Genomic DNA, 24702 nt, shown 5'->3' on the forward strand with positions numbered 1-24702 from the left:
TGGAAACTACAATCTCCACCCTACTCAGGGTAACAGGATTTAGGAAGGGCTGCAGCAAAGCTCAAGATTTAATTATTTGAGAATATGACCTTCAACAGACATGTGCAAAGGGGACAGACCTCTGGGCGGTCCTGGGTTAAGCTAGAGCCACCATTGGCACAGGGGAAACACAGGAAGGGAGGTAGAGGACAGCTGAGGGTCTGGGGACTTCCTGTGTGGAGGAAAGGAGGTGATTGGAGCTTGGTGCTTTGGAGTGGAGGCTCTCAGACTGTTTCTCCATTTTGATCATGTGAGTGATAGGGACTGATCTCTTGTCTTTGCCTCGGCTATCCAAGGCCTTGGGCCTTTGGCCCAGCCTAAGCAGAGTGGGTATTTAAGCCCTATTTCCTTCTCTCCCCCTCTCTCTCTCTCTCTCTCTCTCTCTCTCTCTCTCTCTCTCTCTCTCTCTCTAATACCTTTCTTTCTCCTGTTAGTAATTAAAAACTCCATAAAAGGTTGACTGCTGACTTGAGTGTTCATTTAGGAATTACAAAGCTGAATTCCTTGGCGAACTTAAATTAATATATATAAGTCTTTTAATGTGATTTCCATATCAAAAGAGTAGATGCAGCTCGCTTCCTCTCCGCAGACCCAATGACACAGATGACACAGATGACCGCAAAAGAACCCCTCCAAAAAAACAAACCTCATAAGAAAGGAGGGACCCCACACTAAGGAGCAGCACTGAAGGTAGATGGGATTCCGGCATTTCCACAATATAAGGGAACGAAAAGACAACCTCCCCTCCCCCAAACCCCACCCCATCTCCCCTTCAGAGCCAGAGTTAAAGTCAATACTAGCCAGAATCAAGAAGTGAGGGAGGGGCACTCCAGGACTGAACAATGGGCAGACCCAGGTCTAGGGACCTTACTAAGACCACCAAGGACCTACTCCTGTGAGTAGTAACACCTGAAACCCTAGCAGGCAGGCAAGGGGAACTCAGATCTCGGGCACCCAGAACCAGCACCCTATAATCAACAAGTGTGCAAAGGGATCCAATGAAGTGAGCAAGGGGTAGAGTAGTTAGAAGAATCATGCATAGTTAAAGATTGGGGCATCGAGACAATATGGAGAAAGGGGGAGAAAGAAAGACAAAGGGGGGAATCATTGATGGTACTAAGATATACCTCAAGAAATAGAAAAAAAAACTAAATAGAATAATCTTTCTCACAGAAAGATATACATGGGAAGGGGAGGGGAAGAAGTCTCCTATAAGAAGGAGAGGAAGAGAGTGCTAAGTGGTATTACTTAAATCTTACTCTCAGTGAAATCAACTCTGAGAGGGAAGAACATCTAGATCCATTGGGATCTTGAATTCTATCTTATCCAACAGGGTAAGAGAGAAGGGGAAATTAAGGATGGAATATAAAAAGGGAGGGAAGGAGAGGGGGGGAGGGAACTTAACAGACCCTAAAAAAACAAAAAACAAAACAAAAAAACCCCAAACCAACCAACAAACAAAAAGGGAACAAAAAGGGAGGGGATAGAAAGGGAAGCATATCAAGGAAGGAGACTAGGGGGACTGATCTAAAGTAAATCACTGGTTTAAAAGGTTATACCTAAAGAAGAAAGGTCAGAATTAGGGGAGGATATCAAAATGCCAGGGAATCCACAAGTGACAATCATAACTTTGAACATGAATGGGATGAACTCACCCATAAAACGTAGACGAATAGCAGAATGGATTAGAATCCAAAACCCTACCATATGTTGTCTTTGAGAAACACACATGTGGTGGGTAGATACTCACAAGGTCAGAATTAAAGGATGGATAAGACCTTTTGGGCCTCAAGTGATAGAAAGAAGGCAGGAGTTGCAACATAATATCTGACAAAGCCAAAGCAAAAATAGACCTGATTAAAAGGGATAGGGAAGGTAAATATATTCTGTTAAAAGGGAGTATAGACAATGAGGAAGAGGAAATATCACTAATCAACATATATGCACCAAATTGTAGAGCACCCAAATTTCTAATGGAGAAACTAGGAGAATTGAAGGAGGAAACAAACAGTAACACCATATTAGTGGGAGACCTCAACCAACCACTATCAAATTTAGATAAATCAAATCAAAAAATAAATTAGAAAGAGGTAAAAGAAGTGAATGAAATCTTAGAAAAATTAGAATTAATAGACATATGGAGAAAAATAAATAGGGATAAAAAGGAATACACCTTCTTCTCAGCACCACATGACACATTCACAAACATTGACCATACACTAGGTCACAGAAACATGGCACTCAAATGCAGAAAAGCAGAAATAATAAATGCAACCTTTTCAGATCATAAGGCAATAAAAATAATGATCATTAAAGGTACATGAGAGCCAAATCAAAAATTGGAAATTAAATAATATGATACTCCAAAATCTGTTAGAGAACAAATCATAGAAACAATTAATAATTTTTTTGTGGAAAATGACAATGTTGAGACATCCTTTCAAACCTTATGGGATGCAGTGAAAGCAGTATTCAGAGGAAAATTGATATCCCTAAGTGCATATATTAACAAATTAGGGAGGGCAGAGATCAATGAATTGGAAATTCAAATAAAAAAACTTGAAAGCGAACAAATTACAAACCCCCAGAAGAAAACCAAACTAGAGATCCTAAAAATTAAGGGGGAAATTAATAAAATCGAAAGTGATAGAACTATTGAACTAATAAATAAGACTAGAAGCTGGTACTTTGAAAAAACAAACAACATAGACAAAGTACTGGTCAATCTAATTAAAAAAAGGAAAGAAGAAAAGCAAATTAACAGCATCAAAGATGAAAAGGGGGACCTCACCTCCACAGAAGAGGAAATTAAGGCAATCATTAAAAACTACTTTGCCCAATTATATGGCAATAAATACAGAAATCTATGTGATATGGATGAATATTTACAAAAATATAAATTACCTAGACTAACAGAAGAAGAAATAGAATTCTTAAATAATCCCATATCAGAACAAGAAATCCAAAAGGCCATCAAAGAACACCATAAGAAAAAATCCCCAGGGCCTAATGGATTCACAAGTGAATTCTATCAAACATTCAAAGAACAGCTAATCTCAATACTATACAAACTATTTGACATAATAAACAAAGAGGAAGTTCTACCAAATTCCTTTTATGACACAAACATGGTACTGATTCCAAAGCCAGGCAGGTCAAAAATGGAGAAAGAAAACTATAGGCCAATCTCCCTAATGAATATAGATGGAAAAATCTTAAATAGGATACTAGCAAAAAAGACTCCAGCAAGTAATCAGGAGAGTCATCCACTATGATCAAGTAGGATTTATACCAGGAATGCAGGGCTGGTTCAATATTAGGAAAACTATCCACATAATCGACCATATCAACAAGCAAACCAACAAAAATCACATAATTATTTAAATAGACGCAGAAAACACCTTTGATAAAATACAACACCCATTCCTATTAAAAACACTAGAAAGCATAGGAATAGAAGGGTCTTTCCTAAAAATAATAAACAGTATATATCTAAAACCATCAACTAACATCTTCTGCAATGGGGATAAACTAGATACATTCCCAATAAGATCAGGAGTGAAACAAGGATGCCCATTATCACCTCTACTATTTAACATTGTACTAGAAACACTAGCAGTAGCAATTAGAGAAGAAAAAGAAATTGAAGGCATCAAAATAGGCAAGGAGGAGACCAAGTTATCACTCTTTGCAGATGATATGATGGTTTACTTAAAGAATCCTAGAGAATCAATCAAAAAGCTAGTCGAAATAATCAACAACTTTATTAGCAAAGTTGCAGGATACAAAATAAACCCACATAAGTCATCAGCATTTCTATATATTTCCAACACAGCTCAGCAGCAAGAATTAGAAAGAGAAATCTCATTCAAAATTACCCTAGACAAAATAAAATACTTAGGAATCTCTCTCCTGAGACAAACACAGGAACTATATGAACACAACTACAAAACACTCTCCACACAACTAAAACTAGACTTGAGCAATTGGAAAAACATTAACTGCTCATGGGTAGGACAAGCCAATATAATAAAAATGATCTTCCTACCCAAACTTATTTATCTATTTAGTGCCTTACCTACTGAACTTCCAAAATTTTTTTTTTTTACTGATTTAGAACAAACCATAACAAAGTTCATTTGGAAGAACAAAGGATCAAGGATATCCAGGGAAATAATGAAAAAAAATACAAAGGAAGGGGGTCTTGCAGTCCCAGATCTCAATCTCTATTATAAAGCAGTGGTCATCAAAACAATTTAGTACTGGCTAAGAGACAGAAAAGAGGATCAGTGGAATAGACTTGGGGTAAGTGACCTCAGCAAGACAGTATATGACAAACCGAAAGACCCCAGCTTTTGAGACAAAAACCCAGTATTTGACAAAAACTGCTGGGAAAACTGGAATACAGTGTGGGAAAAATTAGGTTTGGATCAACACCTCACACTCTACACCAAGATAAACTCAGAATGAGTGAATGACTTGAACATAAAGAAGGAAACTATAAATAAATTAGGTGAACACCTATATGACATGAACACATGTCAGACCTGTGGGAAGGGAAAGACTTTAAAACCAAGCAAGACATAGAAAGAGTCATAAATGTAAAATAAGCAATTTTGATTACATCAAATTAAAAAGTTTTTGCACAAACAAAACCAATGTAACCGAAATGAGAGGGGAAGCAACAAATTGGGAAACAATCTTCATATCAAAAACCTCTGACAAAGGTCTAATTATTCAAATTTATAAAGAGTTAAATCAATTATACAAAAAATCAAGCCATGCTCCAATTGATAAATCGGCAAGGGACATGAACAGGTAGTTTTCAGATAAAGAAATCAAAACTATTAATAAGCACATGGACAAGTGCTCTAAATCTCTGATAATCAGAGAGATGCAAATCAAAAAAAAACTCTGAGGTATCACCTCACACCTAGCAGATTGGCTAACATGACAGCAAAGGAAAGTAATGAATGCTGGAGGGGATGTGGCAAAGTTGGGACATTAATTCATTGCTGGTGGAGTTGTGAACTGATCCAGCCATTCTGGAGGGCAATTTGGAACTATGCACAAAGGGCGATAAAAGAACGTCTACCCTTTGATCCAGCCATAACACTGCTCGGCTTGTACCCCAAAGAGATAATAAGGAAAAAGACTTGCACAAGAATATTCATATCTGCACTTTGTGGTGGCCAAAAATTGGAAAATGAGGGGATGCCCTTCAATTGCGGAATGGCTGAACAAATTGTGGTATATGTTGGTGATGGAGTACTATTGTGCTAAAAGGAATAATAAAGTGGAGGAATTTCATGGAGACTAGAACAACCTCCAGGAAGTGATGCAGAGTGAAAGGAGCAGAACCAGGAAAACACTGTACACAGAGACTGAAACACTGTGGTACAATCGAACATAATGGACTTCTCCTTTAGTGGCAATGCAATGTCCCTGAACATTCTGCAGGGATCTAGGAGAAAAAACACTATCCACAAGCAAAGGACAAACTATGGGAGTAAAAACACCGAGGAAAAGCAACTGCTGGACTACAGGGGTTGAGGAGACATGATTGAGAAGAGACTCTAAATGAACACTCTAATGCAAATACCAACAACATGGAAATGGGTTTGAATCAAGGACACATGTGATACCCACTGGAATCACGCATCAACTATGAGAGGGGTGGTGGATGGGGGGAAGGAAAAGAAAATGATCTTTGTCTCCAATGTATAATGTTTGGAAATGAACAAATAAAACAATGTTTAAAAGGAAAAAAAAAGACTAAGCATCAATACTGTGTATTGGTTCCAAGGCAGAAGAGTGGTAAGGGCTAAGCAATAGGAGTTAAGTGATTTGCTCTGGGCCACATAGTTGGGAAGTGTCTGACGCCACATTTGAACTCAAAACCTCCCATCTCTGGACCTAACTTTCAATCCACTGAGACACCTAGCTGCCCCATTGACACAGCAATTCTTGATGAGATACTGATTTGTAGAAGGGTTGTGACCATTGTTGATAGGTGGAGTACAGAATTAAAATCATAAATATTTGAGGTAAAATAATAAATATTATTATTATAGTCTGATTAAAGTTTGTGTTTATATGAATCAATTCATTTATGTAATCAAAGTACCTATAGTAAAGGTATAGAGGGGGCAACTGGAAGGCTCAGTGGATTGAGCACCAGGCCTAGAGATGGGAGGTCCTGGGTTTCAATTTGGTCTCAGAAACTATTTAGCTGTGTGACCATAGGCAAGTCACTTAACCCTCACTGCCTAGCCCTTACTGCTCTTCTGTCTTGGAACCAATACACAATATTGATTACTAGACATAAGGTAAAGATTTTAAAAATAAAAGTATAAGATCTTTTAAAATATATCTTAAATTCTGTAATGTTTGAATGATGGATCTTAATTATGATTTTTGAACTATATAATTAATAATATGTAATATGGTGATATTACCTCTAACTATATAACATGTTAATTATACAAATAAATATTCATGTTAAATTAACATTTTATATGAATAATTTTAAAACAAAAGCTTAAAGCTATCCCTGATTACTTTTGCTAAGTGAGATAATTATAAGAGGAAAATAATTGTTTTCTTGTAAAGCTTTAGAGGGTTCAGAAAGTTCCAGAAGTTCATGTAAAATATAACTTAAAATTAACATATAATTATAAATTTGATAAGTTAAAGATGCTTGTAAAGAAATTTATTATGAGTGAAAAAATCTAAAATAATCAGCTTTATAGAAGCAGAGACAAAAATAAAGGTGAAGATCCTTCTTAAGCTATTAGCTTGCAGAATAAATCTAGTCTAGAGGACATATCTTTTTTTTTTCCTTTGGAAATAGATAAGTTTACATTTGTACATCATTATTTGTACAACATATTGTACATGTATTATTTGTACATCATAAGAATCCATGATTTAATCGGGCTAGGAACTTTCTCTCACCTATATAGATTATAGTTCCTCAATTTGGTTACTAAGGAAGTTACTCTAGCTGAAAAAATTCTAACCCAAGTTTTGGAATGAGGCTAAACTGGTGCCAAGTTGGTCCTCAGACACTGGATATATATTATATTGCTAAGTATTCAAAAATGTTCCAGTTTCTAGGACCTTCCAAAATTTGTGTCCAGTCACAAAGACTTCATTCTGAACTGAGGTTCCCTATATGACAATGGGTCAGCTCAGCTACATTAGGAGTTTCCTTTGGGTTGTATTTTCTTAAAGAAAAAAAAAAGAATTCTACTGTAAACAAAGAGAAGGGAAACTGATAACAAAAAGACTATTTCTTCCACAGGAGTCAGGGCCATTGCCCAAACTCCAGTAAAAAAGAACAAGGTCACACTTTAAAGTGGTTCCTCTCTTCCTTTCAATTTACTTAGCAGTGTTCAGTGTGCCCAACACATGGCAAGAGGGAAATATAGAGGCTCAAAGCACATTTCTTTGTAACTTTGGGGAGAGCTTACTTGTAACTACAAAAAAACATATGTACATAACATGAAAGTTTGCCAAGTCAGATGCTCCTAAATCATAGACTACTTAAAGTTTCATCTTTTCCTGGGAACAAAGGGGAAGATATACAAGTAAGTCCAATATATAGAAGTCATATCCTCCCTGCTGTTTGCTCAACACAGTTAATTAAAATATAACAATGGACATAAAAGCTAAAAACTAGAAGGAAAATTTTTAAGTTCTCCTCATTTTCAATAAAACCCAAATCTTCTACATGATGTTTTTGGAAATTTAAAAACTGATATATTATTACACCAAAATAAAAGCAAATAGGAAAGGTGAGTCAAAATGGGATTCATGTGAGATATAGTAAATCACTACCTCAATGAAAAGAAAAGTAAGATTATTTTGATAGCTAAATGAAGGCTTACTAATGTCATCAGGAGAAAAGTAATTCAGCAGTCAAAGGTACAGTTGCAGTTTCTATTCTACCAATGCTGATAAATGCTAATAAATGTATACTTGGTTTGTTTTATTGATTCAACTTTTAATAATATCATGCCATGTGCTGGAAAAAGTTGCACAGTATATGGAAATTATCTTATTGAAAAACTTAGAAGGGAAGGGAAGATGCCTCATTTGATATTTAGAAATAATATTGATATTGTACTGATATTTCCAAATATATAAGTAAAAATATTTTCATATATCAAATAACAACTAGCCTAGGAGACATTTATTTTTAAATCCTAGGATTTCTACAAAAGGAAATCAATTCAATTTACCATTAATGACATACCTTATTTCTGTTTCAAGCATGACAGGAACTTTTTTCTTTTTTTTATTTTTTCCTACTTCATTGTTCAGAATTTCTTCATGGTTTTGATTCTCAGAAAGTAAATGAGACATCTGTTCTTTAAGTTTCATTCTTATTTTCTTTTTAATTGCATTGGCTGCTTCTTCAGCTACTTGCAGTTCATAAGCTTGTATTAGCTGTTCTTCATCATCTAATTCAGTGGTTTCTCTCGCTTCATTTAAGTCATTTTTTATCTTTTCATTCCTTTGACGAGATACACCTGACTGTGATTTGTTTTTTGTTTTTCTGAGAGAATGATTAATCTTTCTTTCAATACTTCCTGGTTCCACTTCCTCTGCATTTTCTTCTTTATTAGACTGTTCTTGTAACACTGATTTCTTTTTCTTCTTATTTGGCTTTAATTGCTGGTTTTCATCTATAGCAAAATAATCATTGCTTATTTTTTCATCTATTGACCCTCTGTCCTTTTGTTTGATTTTAGTAGATCTTGGGCTCTTCTCTGAATTATAAGTGCTGTTGATGATTGTCTCCTCACTTTTTGTTTCTTTAGCAAGATCATGATTACTCTTCCAGGTGTCAAGCTAGACAAAGAATACATAAAAATTTCTTTTAAAATTTATTTTAAAATAAATGACAAGAAACACATAAGAGGAGTACGTAATGTACAATGTAACTTTTTTCATTTTTTTTCTTAGATGCAATTAAAATTCCAAGGCCCTCTTTAAATTTCAGCAAGCTGCTTGACATATGGAAACAAATAAGCTTAGCAGTAGAATATTCAATAAATTCAAAGATCCCAGGTACCAGGATGAGAATTAACTAACAAAAACTTCTGGGAAAACTGAAAGGTAGTCTGGCATAGATTAGGTTTAGCTTAGTACATCACATCATATACCCAGATTAGCTCCAAATAAGCATGACTTAGTTATAAAGGGTCACATCATAAATAAAAAAGAGGAAAAAGGAAGAAATTACCTTTCAGATTTATAGCTTTGGGAAGAGTTCATAATCACATGAGAGAGGTTCCTGCTTTCTTTCTCCATTTTATTATACATTTTATCATCAATTTTGATTACATAAAAGTAAAAAGGTTTTACATTAACAATACCAATATAGCTAAAATTGGAGACAAAAGTTAACTGAAAAAAATAACATTGCAATAAGTTCTTTTGAAAAAGGTTTCATTTTCAAAGACCACAAATAATGGCTTCAAATTTGCAGGAACAAGAGCCATTCCCAATTGATATGTGGTCAAATATAAAGTGCCTAGACTTACTGATCAATATAGATAATACCACAGAGTGGTACAAATTATGCGATATAACATTACAGAAGACAAAGATATAATATCTATGAGATAAAGATAAAGAAACTAGAATTATTCAGCAGAAAATCTTCACTTTTATAAAATAAGAAAAGTTCCCTTATGTAACACTGACAGACCTGTAAAATTTTAAACTACATTTTACTGGGTAATCACATCTACTTAATTTTCAAATTACATAAAACAGAATGCTTTCAAAATATAGAGACTAAGGAGAACAAAATAAAAACACAGGAAACAGAACAAGGTACATGCCATAACCCTTATTTTATCTGCTACTGGTGTTGTCCCATAGATGCTTTCCATAAAGGATGGAAAAGTAGATATTTCTATTCCTCCCCTTTCTATGTGACCCAAACAAAAAAGATGAGAATGAGATAAGAAGAATGATAATACTAGATATAAAATGTGACATTTTTAGGGAAACAAGTTAAGCCTATTATGGTTTTGTGTAGCCTTACATCTCTTATCCTGTAATAAATCTTATAAATCTCCTTAAAGAGAATTGAGTTGGGATTTCAATTATGAGTTGAACCACACTATCTTATTAATTACTTGATACATATGAGTATCATCAGCTATGCTTCCTCTGAAAAACATATTAAATAGCTTTTCCATTTTCTTTCCATAATGATATAAATATAAAATTTGGACTTAATAAATATAAAATTCTTTATATACATTAAGAAAAACAGGAGAATGAAAGGATAGACCTTGATTCCAGAGGTCAAATTTAACTAATGAACAAAGACAATATTTATAAATAACTTGGTTTTTGCCAGGTGAGAAACATCTAGTATAAAACTATTAGGGAGAAAGCTATGGCTATATATGTTATGAGATTTACTGGCATCCTGAAATGAAAACTTGCTGGTGAGCAACTGACACCTCAGCAATCAATGAGAGTCTTAATGTATACTTCCTTCCTTTTTTAAACCCTTCCCTTCTGTCTTAGAATTGATACTAAGTTTTGTTTCCAGGGCAGAAGAGCGATAAGGACTAGGGAATGGGGGTGAAGTGACTTGCCCAGGGTCACACAGCTAAGCAGTGTCTAAGGCCAAATTTCAATCCCAGACCTCCCTTTTCCAGGCCTGGCATTCCTTACATTAAGGCGCCTAGCAGCCTCTAACATATACTTTCAAAACTGCTCAGCGAATCATAACATATTTGTAGAGTAACCTAACAAAAAACCAATCATGTTTAACAAAAGATGCATCACACTAAGAATGATGAATATTTCCTTGCCAAAAAGAATAAAGGGACTTGATTATCATGCCTTTTGGAAATATCTTAAAAGATAAAAAATTTGCCTAAGAATTTTTGGAATAAACAGGTATCACTTCACTGGCTAGCAAAAAGGTTGAGAAGAACATGTCATTGCTTATGTCAAATATAACCCAAAGTGCTTTACTTTAAATGCCTATGAGAAAACTGAGACCCAAGAATAAAATCTAAAGACTCTCTTTGAATGACAATTTTATGAAATTAGTTAACAATGTCTCATTAAAGAAGCAAACAAATGGCTCAATCAAAAAGATTTGTGAAAACAGAAAGATTTATGATGGCAATTAAAAACACGATCATCACCAGAAATGATAGAAATGTGATTTTTGAAGGAGCATGGAATTAGTGTTCAATGCAGATTATGCAAAAAAAAATACAAACTGACCAATACATCAATGAAAGTTGTAAAAAATAAATCAGCTGCCTGTTATCTACCAAGCCATGACACACACAGTAGCTAGAATTGTATATCATTAAGTTCACTTGCATCAAAATACCCAGAAGTACTCAAACAAAAATCTGTACAGGAACTGGACTATTATCAAAGGCCAAAGTGCTATCCATAACTATCTGGAAATGACATTGATTCATAAAAACTTAAGGGCAATATTTTAATATATACTGATATTCCAAATACTCATAATTTCTAGGCTACATGAAACAAAGAGCTTTAAAAAATAGAGACCTAGTAGAATGGATCAAAACCATATGAAAAAAAGTATATAGCATATACATCATACTGTCTGCTACTGGAATTAAACAAATGAAAAGGCATTCATTAATGCCTTACTATGTGCAAAGAACTGGGTACTAAATCTAAAAAGGAAGTCCTTGATTCTCAAGGAGCTCACATTCTAATAGGGAGACATAACATAAAGGAAATTTTCATTGTCTAAGAGACCTTTTTAGCAAGACCACTTTTGTAGTCTTTACATCCTAATACTTTTATACAACTACAAAAATCAGTCCTTTTATCCACATGCACAACAGTCTATAAAACAGACAGACAAACAAACACAGAAAGAAAAAAACAAAGAGTTCTTCAATATTGCCAAAAACCAAAAGAAGAAGTAAAGGAGCTGGGGAATATATTCCTAAGACTTAGATGTTAATAGCAAGGAAAATTCCCATGACTTTCCACAGGACCATCCCCAGGTCCCACAGCAACTGAGATGATTCAGCTCCATGGCCATCAGAGTAGCAATTCTTATCTGCCAAGTTACCTGTCTTAGGTTATGACAGATTTGTATCAGATTAAACTTTCAAAATCCCTTAGGCTGCAAAGGGAAAGTAATTTTTTTTAAATGCAGTCATTTCACTCATCATTGACAAGAAGCATACTCACCAAGATGTTTTCTTCAGAATTAATAGCCTTCTTCTTATGTTTCTTTTTATCAGCTATTAGATCAGCATGACTCCTAAAGAGTTCTTCAAAACGGACTTTGGTTTTTGCCTTTGCTTCACTCTCAACTAGGAAATATTATAAAAATTGTTGTCAACTATCCAAATAATTTGACTACATTATCATGCTAAAAATAAAATAAAATACTTTCATGGCAAGTTATTATATATGTACATATGTGTATATATGTCTATATATATTTATGTGTAAACACAGATATACAGCATATAATATAAACGTAATTAGTGTTTTTTTTTTCAAGTAGTGTGGCATAGTAGAAAAGGTGCTAAACACGGCACTCTAGAATTGAGTTTAAATTTTAACTCAACTAGTTACTTGATTATGTGCAAATCAGCTAATTTCTGATCCTTACTCTCTTTACCTATAAAATGTGGATAATAATAATAATTGAACTAACAACCTCTCACTGTAAGATATAATTATTAGTTATCATCATTATTTACCACTCACATACTCTAGCACAACCAATTCACAAAGCAGCATTTATATATTAGTATTATATACCCTATGAAACCAGAAAGCTCTAAAATTAAACATTAAACATAATATTACTTAAACTGTCACAGAAAATAAAAATCATGGGGATTTATCAGCTCCTGAATTGCCAAAATATTGATGACATCAAATTTGCAGATTTTTAAGAAAATATATTTAGGTTTTGAAAACTTACTTAGTTTTTAATGTAATTTTAAAAGAGGTAAAAAAACTCCAACTATGTGAAACCTAAATTTTAGGACATATATTGCCATAATCCAGAGTATTAAATAGGCATAGTTTCTCTATAGATTGATATTTTTCATTTGAAAAGTATTTGCAAATCTAGACTGAAACACTGGCAGATGATTCCCTCTTTTTCATTGTCACATGCCTATGTCTACCAAGAATCAACTCCAAAAAGCATTTATTAAATGTTTACTGTTATGTGTAATTTGTTAGAGATAAAAAGATAAAAAGTCAACATAGACTTTTCCTCTCAAGACTTTAAAATTATATTTTTCATTCTCAGTCATGATGCCAGAAGAGTAGCGACTTTTCAAAAGGAACTTTCCCCAAAAAGTGAATAAATTAGGCCAAGAAGCCATGAAACTATAAAATGAGGGTATCAAATTATAAGGAAATGTTACTATTAGAAATGACAAATGGAAGAATTCAGAGAAACAAGGGAAGACTTTAATGAATTGGTACAGAGTAGTGTAAGTATTATTACAAATATAAGCAGAATGTATAACAATATAGCAAAAAGGCAATTCATTCAGAAAATCAGCAAAGATGGAAAAAATAATAATTGCTAGAGAAGTGAAGAGGGAGGAGGAATATAGACACAGAAGTGAATGAGACTTTTAAAAAAGGCTTTCTATAAAAATGTTAATGAATGTGAAAAATTAGATGGCAGGAAAAAACATTCTATGATAAGTTATAAAGAAACAAAAGAGAATGATTTGAAGTTTAAGTGTAAAAACAGATACATATTTAAGTGAAACTTATTGAGCACGGTATCTAAGAAAATTAAAATCAGCAAAAGTGACTGTACAGAGGAAATATGTGATCAAGGAAGAATGCTTTTAAAGATACTTAGTGGATTAAATTTCAAGAATTAAAATGGGAAGATTCCAAAGGAATGAAAAAAATTGTGAAGGTTATGAATACTTTTTTAAAAGTCAACTACAATGATATCAATAACTATTGATCTACAAGCTTATGTTGTCATTCTAAAACTTTAAGAAAATAATCTAGGTATGTTAGGAGGAAGTCATTGATGACAATATGAGAAGGTAACAATCATATTTTCATAGGGAATTCTTCACAAGGGACCACATCTTCAGTACCACTGAAACATTCAGGGAATACAAAAATCCCACAATGATTGTTCATTGACTATTAAAAAAAGTTGACTTGATAGATCAAAACATAGCCTTAAAGGCTCTGCTCCAAAGGAGAATCTGCACCAGATAGAGATTCAGATAGAGATCTTTGATAGATGCAAAAAATGGTGATAATGTCATTTTACAATTCTCTAATAAATAATATTAAGCAAGAAATTAAATAGGATGATACATGCTTGCCAAAGGAATCTACCACTATCATGAAAGAAGTCTGTGTACTTCAAGGTTTCCTGTAAATGAAACTGTGGTGACTGACTAAAAAGAGTAATACTACTGGGCTTCCTCAATGAGATCATGATCATTCAAAGAAAATCTGTTTTGAAACCCCCGCAGGAGAAACCAAGTGGAAAAGAATGCTTATTGCCCAGTTTATAGCGTGGTCAAGTCCTACAAATGGAAAAAGAGCTCAGCCCAGAACTGAGTAAGACAAAGTTAGTAGGTTAGATCACATATGGGAAATTGCACAGATTTTTCATTATACTAAATTGCTCCCTGACATTAAAACCCATCTTTTTTAAAGCCAGTTTTCTCCTGAAACTGCTATATGGCTGAGAGTAATGAAACAACACAGTCACTAAAGAATTAAAACTACCTTGATCTGAAAGACAAAATAAAGACTTTTGCAATAGAAGTAGTCTCAAGCATATTATCAAAATTGACTTGTGGTATGAAAAACAGTATATATCAACCACTGATACATATGACCAGAAAAGGAAGCAGGCCAGTCATGTGCAAGCTACTTTACAATTTTTTACTGGTACCTATGCAATATTAGAAAAACTGAAAGGCTGGATAGATTCTCTAAAAAGGATTTATTGGAAGGACATGGATGAGACTCACATATAATAGAAAGGGAAGGATAAGTTGGAGTGGAGTAATGATATCACCAACTTATAAACTTATACAAAGAAAAATGTCACTAAAACCTAGCAAGTACCTCTCACACAATGAGAGTTTCTTTAAATAAATATCTGTGGTTGAATTTAATCTACTTGAAGTGAATCAAAAAAAACAGAATAGCAAGTATATCCAGAAAGGTCATGGTACTCAAGGCACAAAATAATCAGATATTTATCTAAATTGCATTTTGGAAATTTTAAAGTAATGCAAGTGACATTATAAAAAGCAAAATTTTCCCTTTCTATAATTTTATTACACATAAAATGAGAAAATTAAATATTGTGTTAATCAAAATGTTTTCATGAAGCAATTCTTCTCTCTTTAATGTGTTCCCTAAAAAGCATATGAATGTGAAAAGAAATTAATTTTTAGTCAAACATTCCAAAAAATAAGTTTTACCTGTTGGCATTTTCAGTCTTTGTAGAAAATGTCAAGTTCCACTGTAGAATGTTTTAATGAATCAGCAGTCTGTTCAAACAAAACAAGAACAAGAAGCATACAGAAAGGTTAAAATGTACATACAAAAACATAATTTATGAGCATCTCACTAGAATAAATCAAAATCAGTCTGGAGCTCCAGAATACAATAAAGATCACTAACATAACCCACTGTAAGGTATGACTAGGATTAAATATTATATAATTAACTGGGATAATTGGTTTAGATTGGAATAAAAATATTTAGGTGTAAAAATCCACCAGTCTTGAAAAGTAATAATAAGGAGTTTTCTGAGTGTAAATTATGTGCTTTCAAAAGATTCATGTTATTCAATAAGTATTTAATTAATAAGTCTATGAGTTCAATGGAGAAAAGTCACTAGCTCAAAATTAATTTTCCCATAATTCTATTATGAAAATGGTAATACATTAATTCCTAATTTGTCACATAACATTTTCACAAATAATGCATTTGAATACCACTATACCTTCCAATACAATGATTCTTGAAAGTATTTCAGAGTAAAAGAATTGTTTAAAAGTAAAAAACAGGAAGGTCAAAAAGTAGTTTGATAAATATATGTATTTTTAAATATAACATCACAGTTATCAAGATTTGAAGTCACTTATCCAGTCATCTCATCTATCTAGTATAAAGCTAAGAAGTAACAAGGAAGTAATAACAACCTCTGATGCAAACCAATTCACTATAAGAAAATTCAATTCAACAATCACTCATTAAGATCTATTTTGCAAGATGCTGTGTTTAATGCTGGCCACAAAAATTAAACAGAATATTGGTCACAGAGTAGGCCCTTAATAAATGCTTGTTGAATGACTAACATTCTACTGGTTAGCAAACAACATATAGGAGGCATTTTGGTGCAGTGGATGAAAGCACTCCACTTGGATTTGAATTCTGCCTCTGCCATGGGCTAGCTGTGTGACTCTAAGCAAGTACCCTAACCTCTCTCAATCTTACTCTTCTCCTCCACAAAGCTTTATATAGCAACTATTTGAATAGGGTATTTGAAAAGCCAAGTCTCTATTCACTATTAATGCTGCCTTTCTACTAGGAGGAAAAAATTAAGGTGGAACAGAACACGAATACATGGAAAGGACTTCTAGGAGGTGGCAGAATCCTTGTTGAGTCTTGAAGAAAGATTACATCTGTAAGTAGCAGAGAAAAGGAGGGAGTACATTATGGGCATAACACTCAGTCTGTGGAAAAGCAAAGAAGTGGGAGATTGTGGTCCAGCTTGGATGGAAGATAAGAGTTTATTAACTGAAGTAGTATGGAATAATGTGGACAAGGCAGATAGGAATTGAAATTGCCCTTTCAGGAATTTAAATATCATTTTAGGAGCAATGGGGACACCATTGTAGGTTTCTGAGTGAGGCAATGTAGGATATGTGTAGACTTGTGCCCCATTCGGGTTACTTTGGTTGCTGTGTAGAGAAGAGACTGGGGAAAAGAGAGACTAAAATATGGAAGATTAAACAGGATGTTGCCGAAAATGCTACCCAAATTCATTTATGAAAAGTCATATAATAGGACTGGGTCATCTGGGTCATCATTGTTAGTCTGTTTATTCTTTATTTCAAACACACTTTATAAAAGTTAGGTTATAACTGCTGGATTTGTACCCCAACGAGATAATAGGGAAAAATATGTGTACAAAAATATTCATAGCTGTGCTCTTTGTGGTGGCAAAAAATTGAAAAATGAGGGGATGCCCTTCCTTCGGGGAATGGCTGAACAAATTGTGGTATATGTTGGTGATGGAATACTCTTGTGCTCAAAGGAATAATGAACTGGAGGAATTCCATGGGAACTGAAACAACCTCCAGGAATTGATGCAGAGTGAGAGGAGCAGAACCAGGAGAACATTGTACACAGAGACAGATACACTGTGGTATAATCAAACACAATGAACTTCTCTACTAGCAGCAATGCAATGATCCAGGACAATTCTGAGGGACTTATGAGAAAGAACTTTAAAAATGGAGATTTGAACCCCAGACTTCAATCCCCAGAAGTCCTTGGCACTTCCCAGAATGCCATATAATCTCACCTAAGATCCCCACCTGGGCCAAGAACAAAATTTGTATTTAAACTGACTGTACCGCCTCCTTGGTCTCTCTGCTTCCACTTCTAAGCACACGTGTCTCTCAGGATGTAGTAAGAGAAATTGAATGGGCTTATCAGCCCTAGAAATGTGGCTTATTGATTTCTATCTTTGATTTCTAATAATCTTTAATTAACCTCTAAAAATATAATACTTTTAGTAGAGATACTAATTTAACTGTTACAGTTAATGGCAATGGTGACCAAATGGGAAAAATTCTCAATTAAAAAAAAAAAAGATAGCCATGTTTCTCCAAGGCTTTTTAGCAAGCCTCTTGACTCATCTCGCTCCTGCCTGCAATCTGGACCCAGATTGTGCTCACCTGGTCCCAGCCCTGCCTAGTCCCAGCTCCTGGCTCTGGCTCCGACTCCTGCTCCTGGTCTCTCTCTCACTCACCTGGCCCAGCTGATTCCCGGCCCCAGCAACTTTGGCCTCCGATCCAGATCAAAGATCACCCCCAGGCTGCTGGCAGCAGACCCAACTTCTTCAGGATAAAAAACCAGCTGGTAAAAATGGGGTGATTTTTCCTTAGGCTATGATTAGCCTCCACGTGGCAAGGGGCAGGGGGCACAGAGGGGGAGAAAGAGGAGAAGGAAGAGACTTTTCCAAACAGGAAGATACAAGCATGACTGCTTTAAGAGGATATCTTTTGAGTGCCCTGATACTTTTATGTATCTCACCTGAGATCCAGGGGAAAAATTTAACTCCCTGCAATTCTTTGGCAAAATTTGAGAGTCCAAAAACCCACCCTCACTATGGGGAGGCAGCTCAGTGGCTCAGTGAATTGAAAGCCAGGCCTAGAGACGGGAGGTCCTGGGTTAAAATCTGGCCTCAGATACTTCCTAGCTGTGTGGCCCTGGGTAAGTCACTTGACCTGCTTTGCCTATCCCTTATCAATCTTCTGCCTTCTGACAATAGGCATCTAAATGGATAGAAAAACAAGCAAACAAACAAACAAACAAACAAAAAAACCAAGGAACTTTAAAGAGACTGGAGGTTATATTTTTAAGGCATTTCAGACTCCAATGTTTTATAAAATTCTCTGTATTCTATTGCATTTTACTGATTGTTTTGTTTAAGATTTAACTTTGTGATATTAAGTTCATATATTAATGTATTCAATACTATTCTGTTACACTGAATCATTTTAATGGACTGGGTTTTAACTACTGTTAAATTCTGTTGTTTTCCCCCTATAACTATACTGAACAAATATTATTAAGTAAGCCCATATAAAATGTTTTTCTATTTTTGACTTTGTAAATTGTCTCATAGAGGATAGGTGGACTCTATCAGAACATTGCTACAATTGTATAAACAACCTTTGGAAAATTTAATGAGCTAAATATCTCATTGATTTTAAGGGGTCTTTAGACATGATTTTTAGAATTTTTCTTAACAATCTCTGGCCATTTTGCCTGCCCCTAACAGGAGGTAAGGCCCATTTTAATAGCTGAAGTGAAATACAAATTTAATCCCCACCTCCCATATTTATAAAAATGTGAACGGAAACTGGGAAGTTAATCCCAGGGCATATAGTACCCCTGGAGCACTCCCAAAAGAGGAGCATCTCTCATTTATAACTCTTCAGCTCACTTTACTTCCACCAGAATGATATCTAGAATTCTTGATGATGTTCAAAACCCAAAATAAGTTTTACTTTGGTTAAAAATATGTTTACCAAGGTTGAAAGATTTGCTACATTTGTAAAAATTGTGACAAATATTCATCAGTTCATAGGCTTCTTTAAATGTCATACAGTAGACTTATATAAAAAATGATAGTGGGTTTGTTTGTTATTATAATTAACTGGACTACTGAGAATTTGGGGGATAGTGATACCTACATATTTGTACTACTGTTCTTTATTAAAAAAAAAACCTATTACTTTGTAAAATTCATTTGCTTGTAATCACAGTGGATCATGGCCAGATATGAAGAGGAAATGGATCTCATTTTTGTTGAGAAAGCCTTGTATTCTATATTTTCTTAGCTGACAGTGTGTCAATGATTGTAAGCTATATTTTTATTTTTAAAATGTTTTTATTATATTTTTCTTGCATGTGCAAAATACTATTTCATTTTTTTCTCTCATTTTTATATTTGAAGAACATGTCACCAGTATTAAAGTTTTCTTTAACTTTTTGATTTATAAGTAATATAAGTTTAATATACATTTGCTATGTCAATGCATGCCCCAAAAGCTTGAGACTATAAAAATGATTGTTTTTTTAAAAAAAAAATTGTTTTAAAAAAAATTATGGGACTTTGCTTAATGATTCTGTCTGATTTCAGGACAAGATATACAAAAAGAGCCACTTCACAGGGTCAAAGAAGCAAAGCTAAACCTGAATTGTGCCAAAAGAGTACACAGGTCAACAAATAAACCAATCCAAGAAGGACTGATGCACTTATAAGCCAATACAAAGGACTTGAACCTAGTGTGAAGACTCAAACATGTAGGCCTTCCTAATATCCACACTCTTCTTGAAAATACTTACAGATGAGTATCCCAAACTTGGCTTCTAACCGGGCTCTTATAATCTAGTCCCTTTTCTGTCTTTCATAGTGTGGCAAACTTTCTGTAGTCCTGGCTACTGACTGTGTAAATGCTTACTTGCTTATATCATTTTAATTGGGCCCTGATTCAAGGACCTGTTATAGATCTATTTTTTTCTTTATTTAGAAATTTTACACATAAGACTTTGATAGTCTGTATTTTCACCCATAAATTATCTTTTTTTTAATTTGGATTTTTCTGATGTCTTTTTAATTTCTCTTGCCAATTGATTCATATACCTCATAACTCAGCCATTCATCCCTAAATGATCCCTGTGTTTTTCAATCACCCTCTTCAAGAGGGGAATGTAAAAATATTATTATTTTAAATTGCAAAGTTTAAATTCCTTTTGAGAAGAATTTTAGGTTAAGAAACATGATACCTCTTCAAATCCAGAATCTGAACTGTTTGGAGAAGACACCATGAAGATGCCTCCAGACCACAAGCTGCACGAGAAGATCAAGAATGAACTTTGGGTATGGTTGATTGAACATTTATTTGTATATATATACTTTCATGCCAAAGGGGACTGCCCCCTAACTGGTTTTTTGTCAATGTGTCTAGCAATTATTGGTTTTGTTCTTTTTTCCCCCTCTTATCCTCAAATTATTGTAATCTTTATTATCTTGATTATGTTTTCATGATCCTTTTTGGGGAAACTTTTCCCAATAATGATCAAAGGGGCAGAAAAGTAAAAATGGAGATTTGAATCCCAGACTTCAATCCCCAGAAGTCCTTGGCACTTCCCAGAATGCCATATAATCTCACCTAAGATCCCCACCTGGGCCAAGAACAAAATTTATATTTAAATGACTGTATCGCCTCCTTGGTCTCTCTGCTTCCACTTCTAAGCACACGTGTCTCTCAGGATGTAGTAAGTGAAATTGAATGGGCTTATCAGCCCTAGAAACGTGGCTTATTGATTTCTATCTTTGATTTCTAATAATCTTTAATATACCTCTAAAACTGTAATACTTTTAGTAGAGATACTAATTTAACTGTTACAGAACACTATCCACATCCAGAGAAAGAACTGTGGGAGTAGAAACGCAGAAGAAAAATATATGATTGATCACAGGGTTCGATGGGGATATGACTGGAGTTTTGATGTCAAAAGATCACTCTATTGCAAACATTAATAATATGGAAATAGGTTTTGAACAATGATACATGTATAACCCAGTGGTATTGCTTGTCAGCTCTAGAAGGGGGAATGGGAGAGGGGAGGGACAGAACATGAATCATGTAACCATGGGAAAATATTCTAAATTAATTAAACAAAAAAATTAAAAAAATTAGATTATATTCAAATAAAGATCAAAGCAAAACTGGATAACAGGAGACCACTTGAGAAACATAAAGGTTGTTATTGAAGAAGTCTGGCAGCAGTAAGAATAAAAGCAAACTGTTAAGAATCAGATACAAGAACTCAAAAGGCATAGAAGTTCTGAATTAAAATACAACCAATATTGTAAAAAGTATCCATGGGGTTTTTTTTTAATCTTTTTCCCATCTCACACGAAGAGGTGGCCCTTCTCTCAGCCAAGGCAAACTTCTCTACATGTACATGTGATCCCATTCCAGCCTGTTTTGAATAGCAAACTGCCCCCATTTTATGCTTACTGGCCTTTAATCCCTCCTTGTTTACTGGCTGCTTGCCTACAAATATGCCCAAATGTCCCTCATTCTCCAAAAAAAAAAATCACTTTATGCATCTAACAGTCACTGATAGCTATCATCCCATATCTTGCCTTCCTACTGCAGCTAAAGTTCTTAAAGAGGTCATCTACAATTCTGCTACTTCTTTTTCTCTTTTAATTTTCTATAGTCTTACTTTTACATCATTCAACTGAAACCACTCTCAATAATTTCTTATTTGCCAAATCTAAATTGGTTCAAAAAGGGAAAATCCATATACATACTCAATTGGTAATACAAATATAACTTATTCAATAGGAAATTATAAAAAATGGGGATATGGAGAATGGGAGGGATGATAAGAGGGAGGGAAGATGAAAGAGACTTTAGAGGAGGGGCAGAAAAAAAGAGAAAGAGAAGAAATGGATGAAAATAGACTGGAAGAAAATGCAGTCATAACCGTGAATGTGAATGGATTGAACTCACCCATAAAAGGGAAGCAGATACTTCTGCTTGATTGGACTGTAAAGCAAAATCCAACAACATGTTACTTGTAAGAATCATAGAGATAAGCACATAGATAAAATAAGGGGCTGCAGCAGAATGTAGTATGCTCTAGCTCACCATGTTTTAATTACCTAAAACCTTTAACATTGTCAGTCACTCTCTTATCCTTGGTAATCTTTAGGTTTCTATGATATTCTATTCTGGTTATTCTTCCTCTCTAAAATAGCTGCAGACAACATAAAATACTTGGGAGTCTACTTGCCAAGACAAACCTATGGATTTATATATATTTATTTTCACACAAATACAGATCTAAACCATGGAGGAAATATTAACTGCTCTTGGATAGGCCGAGCCAATAGAATAAAAATGGCAATTTTGCGTAAACTTATTTACTTGTTTAGTGCCTAATCAACCAAATTATTTTTAAAAAATTATTTTGTAATGAGTCAGAAAAAACAATAACAAAATTCGACTGGAAGGACATCACAATATACTGGATCCTTCTAGCAGAAAAGACAACTTACAAATTGAAAAAGATGACTGTCAAAGGCTCACACTAGGTTACCATTCCTGGCTCTTCTCTCTCACCCAAATATTCAGTTTTTGACAATGCCTGTCAATTTCACCCTTGCAATAGCTCTCCAATGTGCCTTTCTCTTTTCTGCCATCACCCTCCCTGGTGCATGACCAAAAGCTGATAAAGTTTAGAAAGGACATTCTTTTACTAATATATGTTGGATAAGTTAGGTGGCCTCTGAGATCCCTTCAGAACTGCAGAACCTAGGAGGGTTCTGTTTGCCAGGGTTTGTTAAACTAAGCAACCATAGCTCCTCAAAGTAAATCATGGTCACCAGGGACTTCACACTTGCACTGACAAGGATAGTGGCGGTAATCGTAGCAGTCCTTAGGCAGCTAATGTGTAAAGTTACACACCCACCCCCGGGGGCTCACAGTGGCGGAAAAACAACTAGAACGTGCCGCCCGCGCGCTGTAGAAACACGCATGTACGTACGCGCGCGCGCGTCCCTGAGAAAGATACGCTAACCCTCGTCTCTCGCTGGCCGGAAAAGTCGGCGAATGATAACTCAGAGAGCTTCCCACTCACCCGGAGGTGATGCGCAACCCGGGGAGAGCAGCGACCTTCGGTCCTTTCCCTTAAATCAACGGAGGCTGAGGGACCGAGCGAATTGAAGGGAGAATCACTCGCTCTTATCGCGGGCTCGTCTAGAGAGAATAAGCCTCGCCCCTCCCCTAACTGGCGACTACTGGGGGTGGGGTGGGGAAAAAAAGGATGGGGGCAGGGAGGAGGAGGGAGGCAAGACCGCAGGAGCTTAGTCTGGACCTTGGCGGATCGAGGCGCTTACGTCAGTTTCAGCCGACGCCTCCGTTGCCGTTAGCAACGGGGTGGGGGGAGCCTTCAGTTTCCACCGGAACTCCAGCCAATGGCAGTGGCGTCAGCCTGAGTAAAGGGCTTAATTGAGACCTGGGGCGCCTCAGAGAGGTCTGGATTGGTCTGCCGGTATGCACCCGCCCCTTAAACAAAAGAAAGCCTAGGGTATATTGGTTGGCGGAGAGGGCGGGCAAACGTCTTATTTCGGGAGTCACCGTTCCTTATTTAGAATCACTTAATCTGGTTTTAAATTTAACCTTTTATATGTCTGACCCCTTGGACAGTCTGGTATCGCCCGTCTCAGGATTCTGTTTTATTGCATAAAATAAAAGACAAACCAAAATAATGGAATAAAGTTTCTTTAGAAAAAGGTTTAAGTTCACAGAAAAGTCAAGAACTCCTGCTTTAATATAAAATTAATTTGTTACATCTAGCCTAAATCTTATCTCCTTTCCTGCTATTACTAGTTGATTTGGAAAAGTCATTCATTTTTTAAAGAATTTGTTAAGGATTTGGTACATGCACGGTGCAGCCCGCTACCAAGGGACTTTCCACCTTTTAGGGTATAATGTACCTATAAGTCAATACAAAGTATATGCAATACAAAGTATATGCAAGATAAATTCGAAGTATTTTTTTGTTGTTGGGAGACCTGTAAATAACTCGCTGGGAAGGAATCTATAAAGGCTTTTCATAGAAGGTAGCACTAAAACTGAGCTGGAGAAGTTTAAGGATGCTGAGAGAACGAGGTGAAGTTGATGGATGTTCATATAATTGGAAACAGTTCAAAGACTTGGGAGGAAATATTGAACATGTGGAGCAGCCATTGAACTCTGTTGATACTCTCAATATTATTTTGATAACCTCATCAGTTCCTATGAATTTAACCATGGGCTCAATTCAGAT

At 35.1% G+C, this 24702-nt stretch overlaps 1 protein-coding gene across 4 annotated transcripts in view; it reads right to left on the minus strand.

Moving 5' to 3' along the window:
• The window catches only part of AHI1 (Abelson helper integration site 1), a 278473-nt gene extending 254692 nt beyond the window's left edge, over positions 1-23781 (minus strand). For 2 of the 4 annotated variants that reach the window (XM_007484597.3, XM_007484598.3), the window contains exons 1-4: positions 23512-23781; positions 15531-15599; positions 12271-12395; positions 8300-8898 (exon numbers count right to left, since the gene is read on the minus strand). In XM_007484597.3, the coding sequence (XP_007484659.1) occupies positions 8300-8898; positions 12271-12395; positions 15531-15540 (734 nt within the window). In that variant the 5' untranslated portion in view covers positions 15541-15599; positions 23512-23781. Of the gene's footprint in view, positions 1-8299; positions 8899-12270; positions 12396-15530; positions 15600-22382; positions 22419-23511 lie in introns of all 4 variants that reach the window. The other 2 variants (XM_007484595.3, XM_007484594.3) reach the window with 2 other exon arrangements.
• Between the last annotated feature and the right edge of the window lie 921 nt (positions 23782-24702).

Source organism: Monodelphis domestica, chromosome 2, assembly GCF_027887165.1.
Source record: "Monodelphis domestica isolate mMonDom1 chromosome 2, mMonDom1.pri, whole genome shotgun sequence".
Taxonomy (NCBI): Eukaryota; Metazoa; Chordata; class Mammalia; order Didelphimorphia; family Didelphidae; genus Monodelphis; species Monodelphis domestica.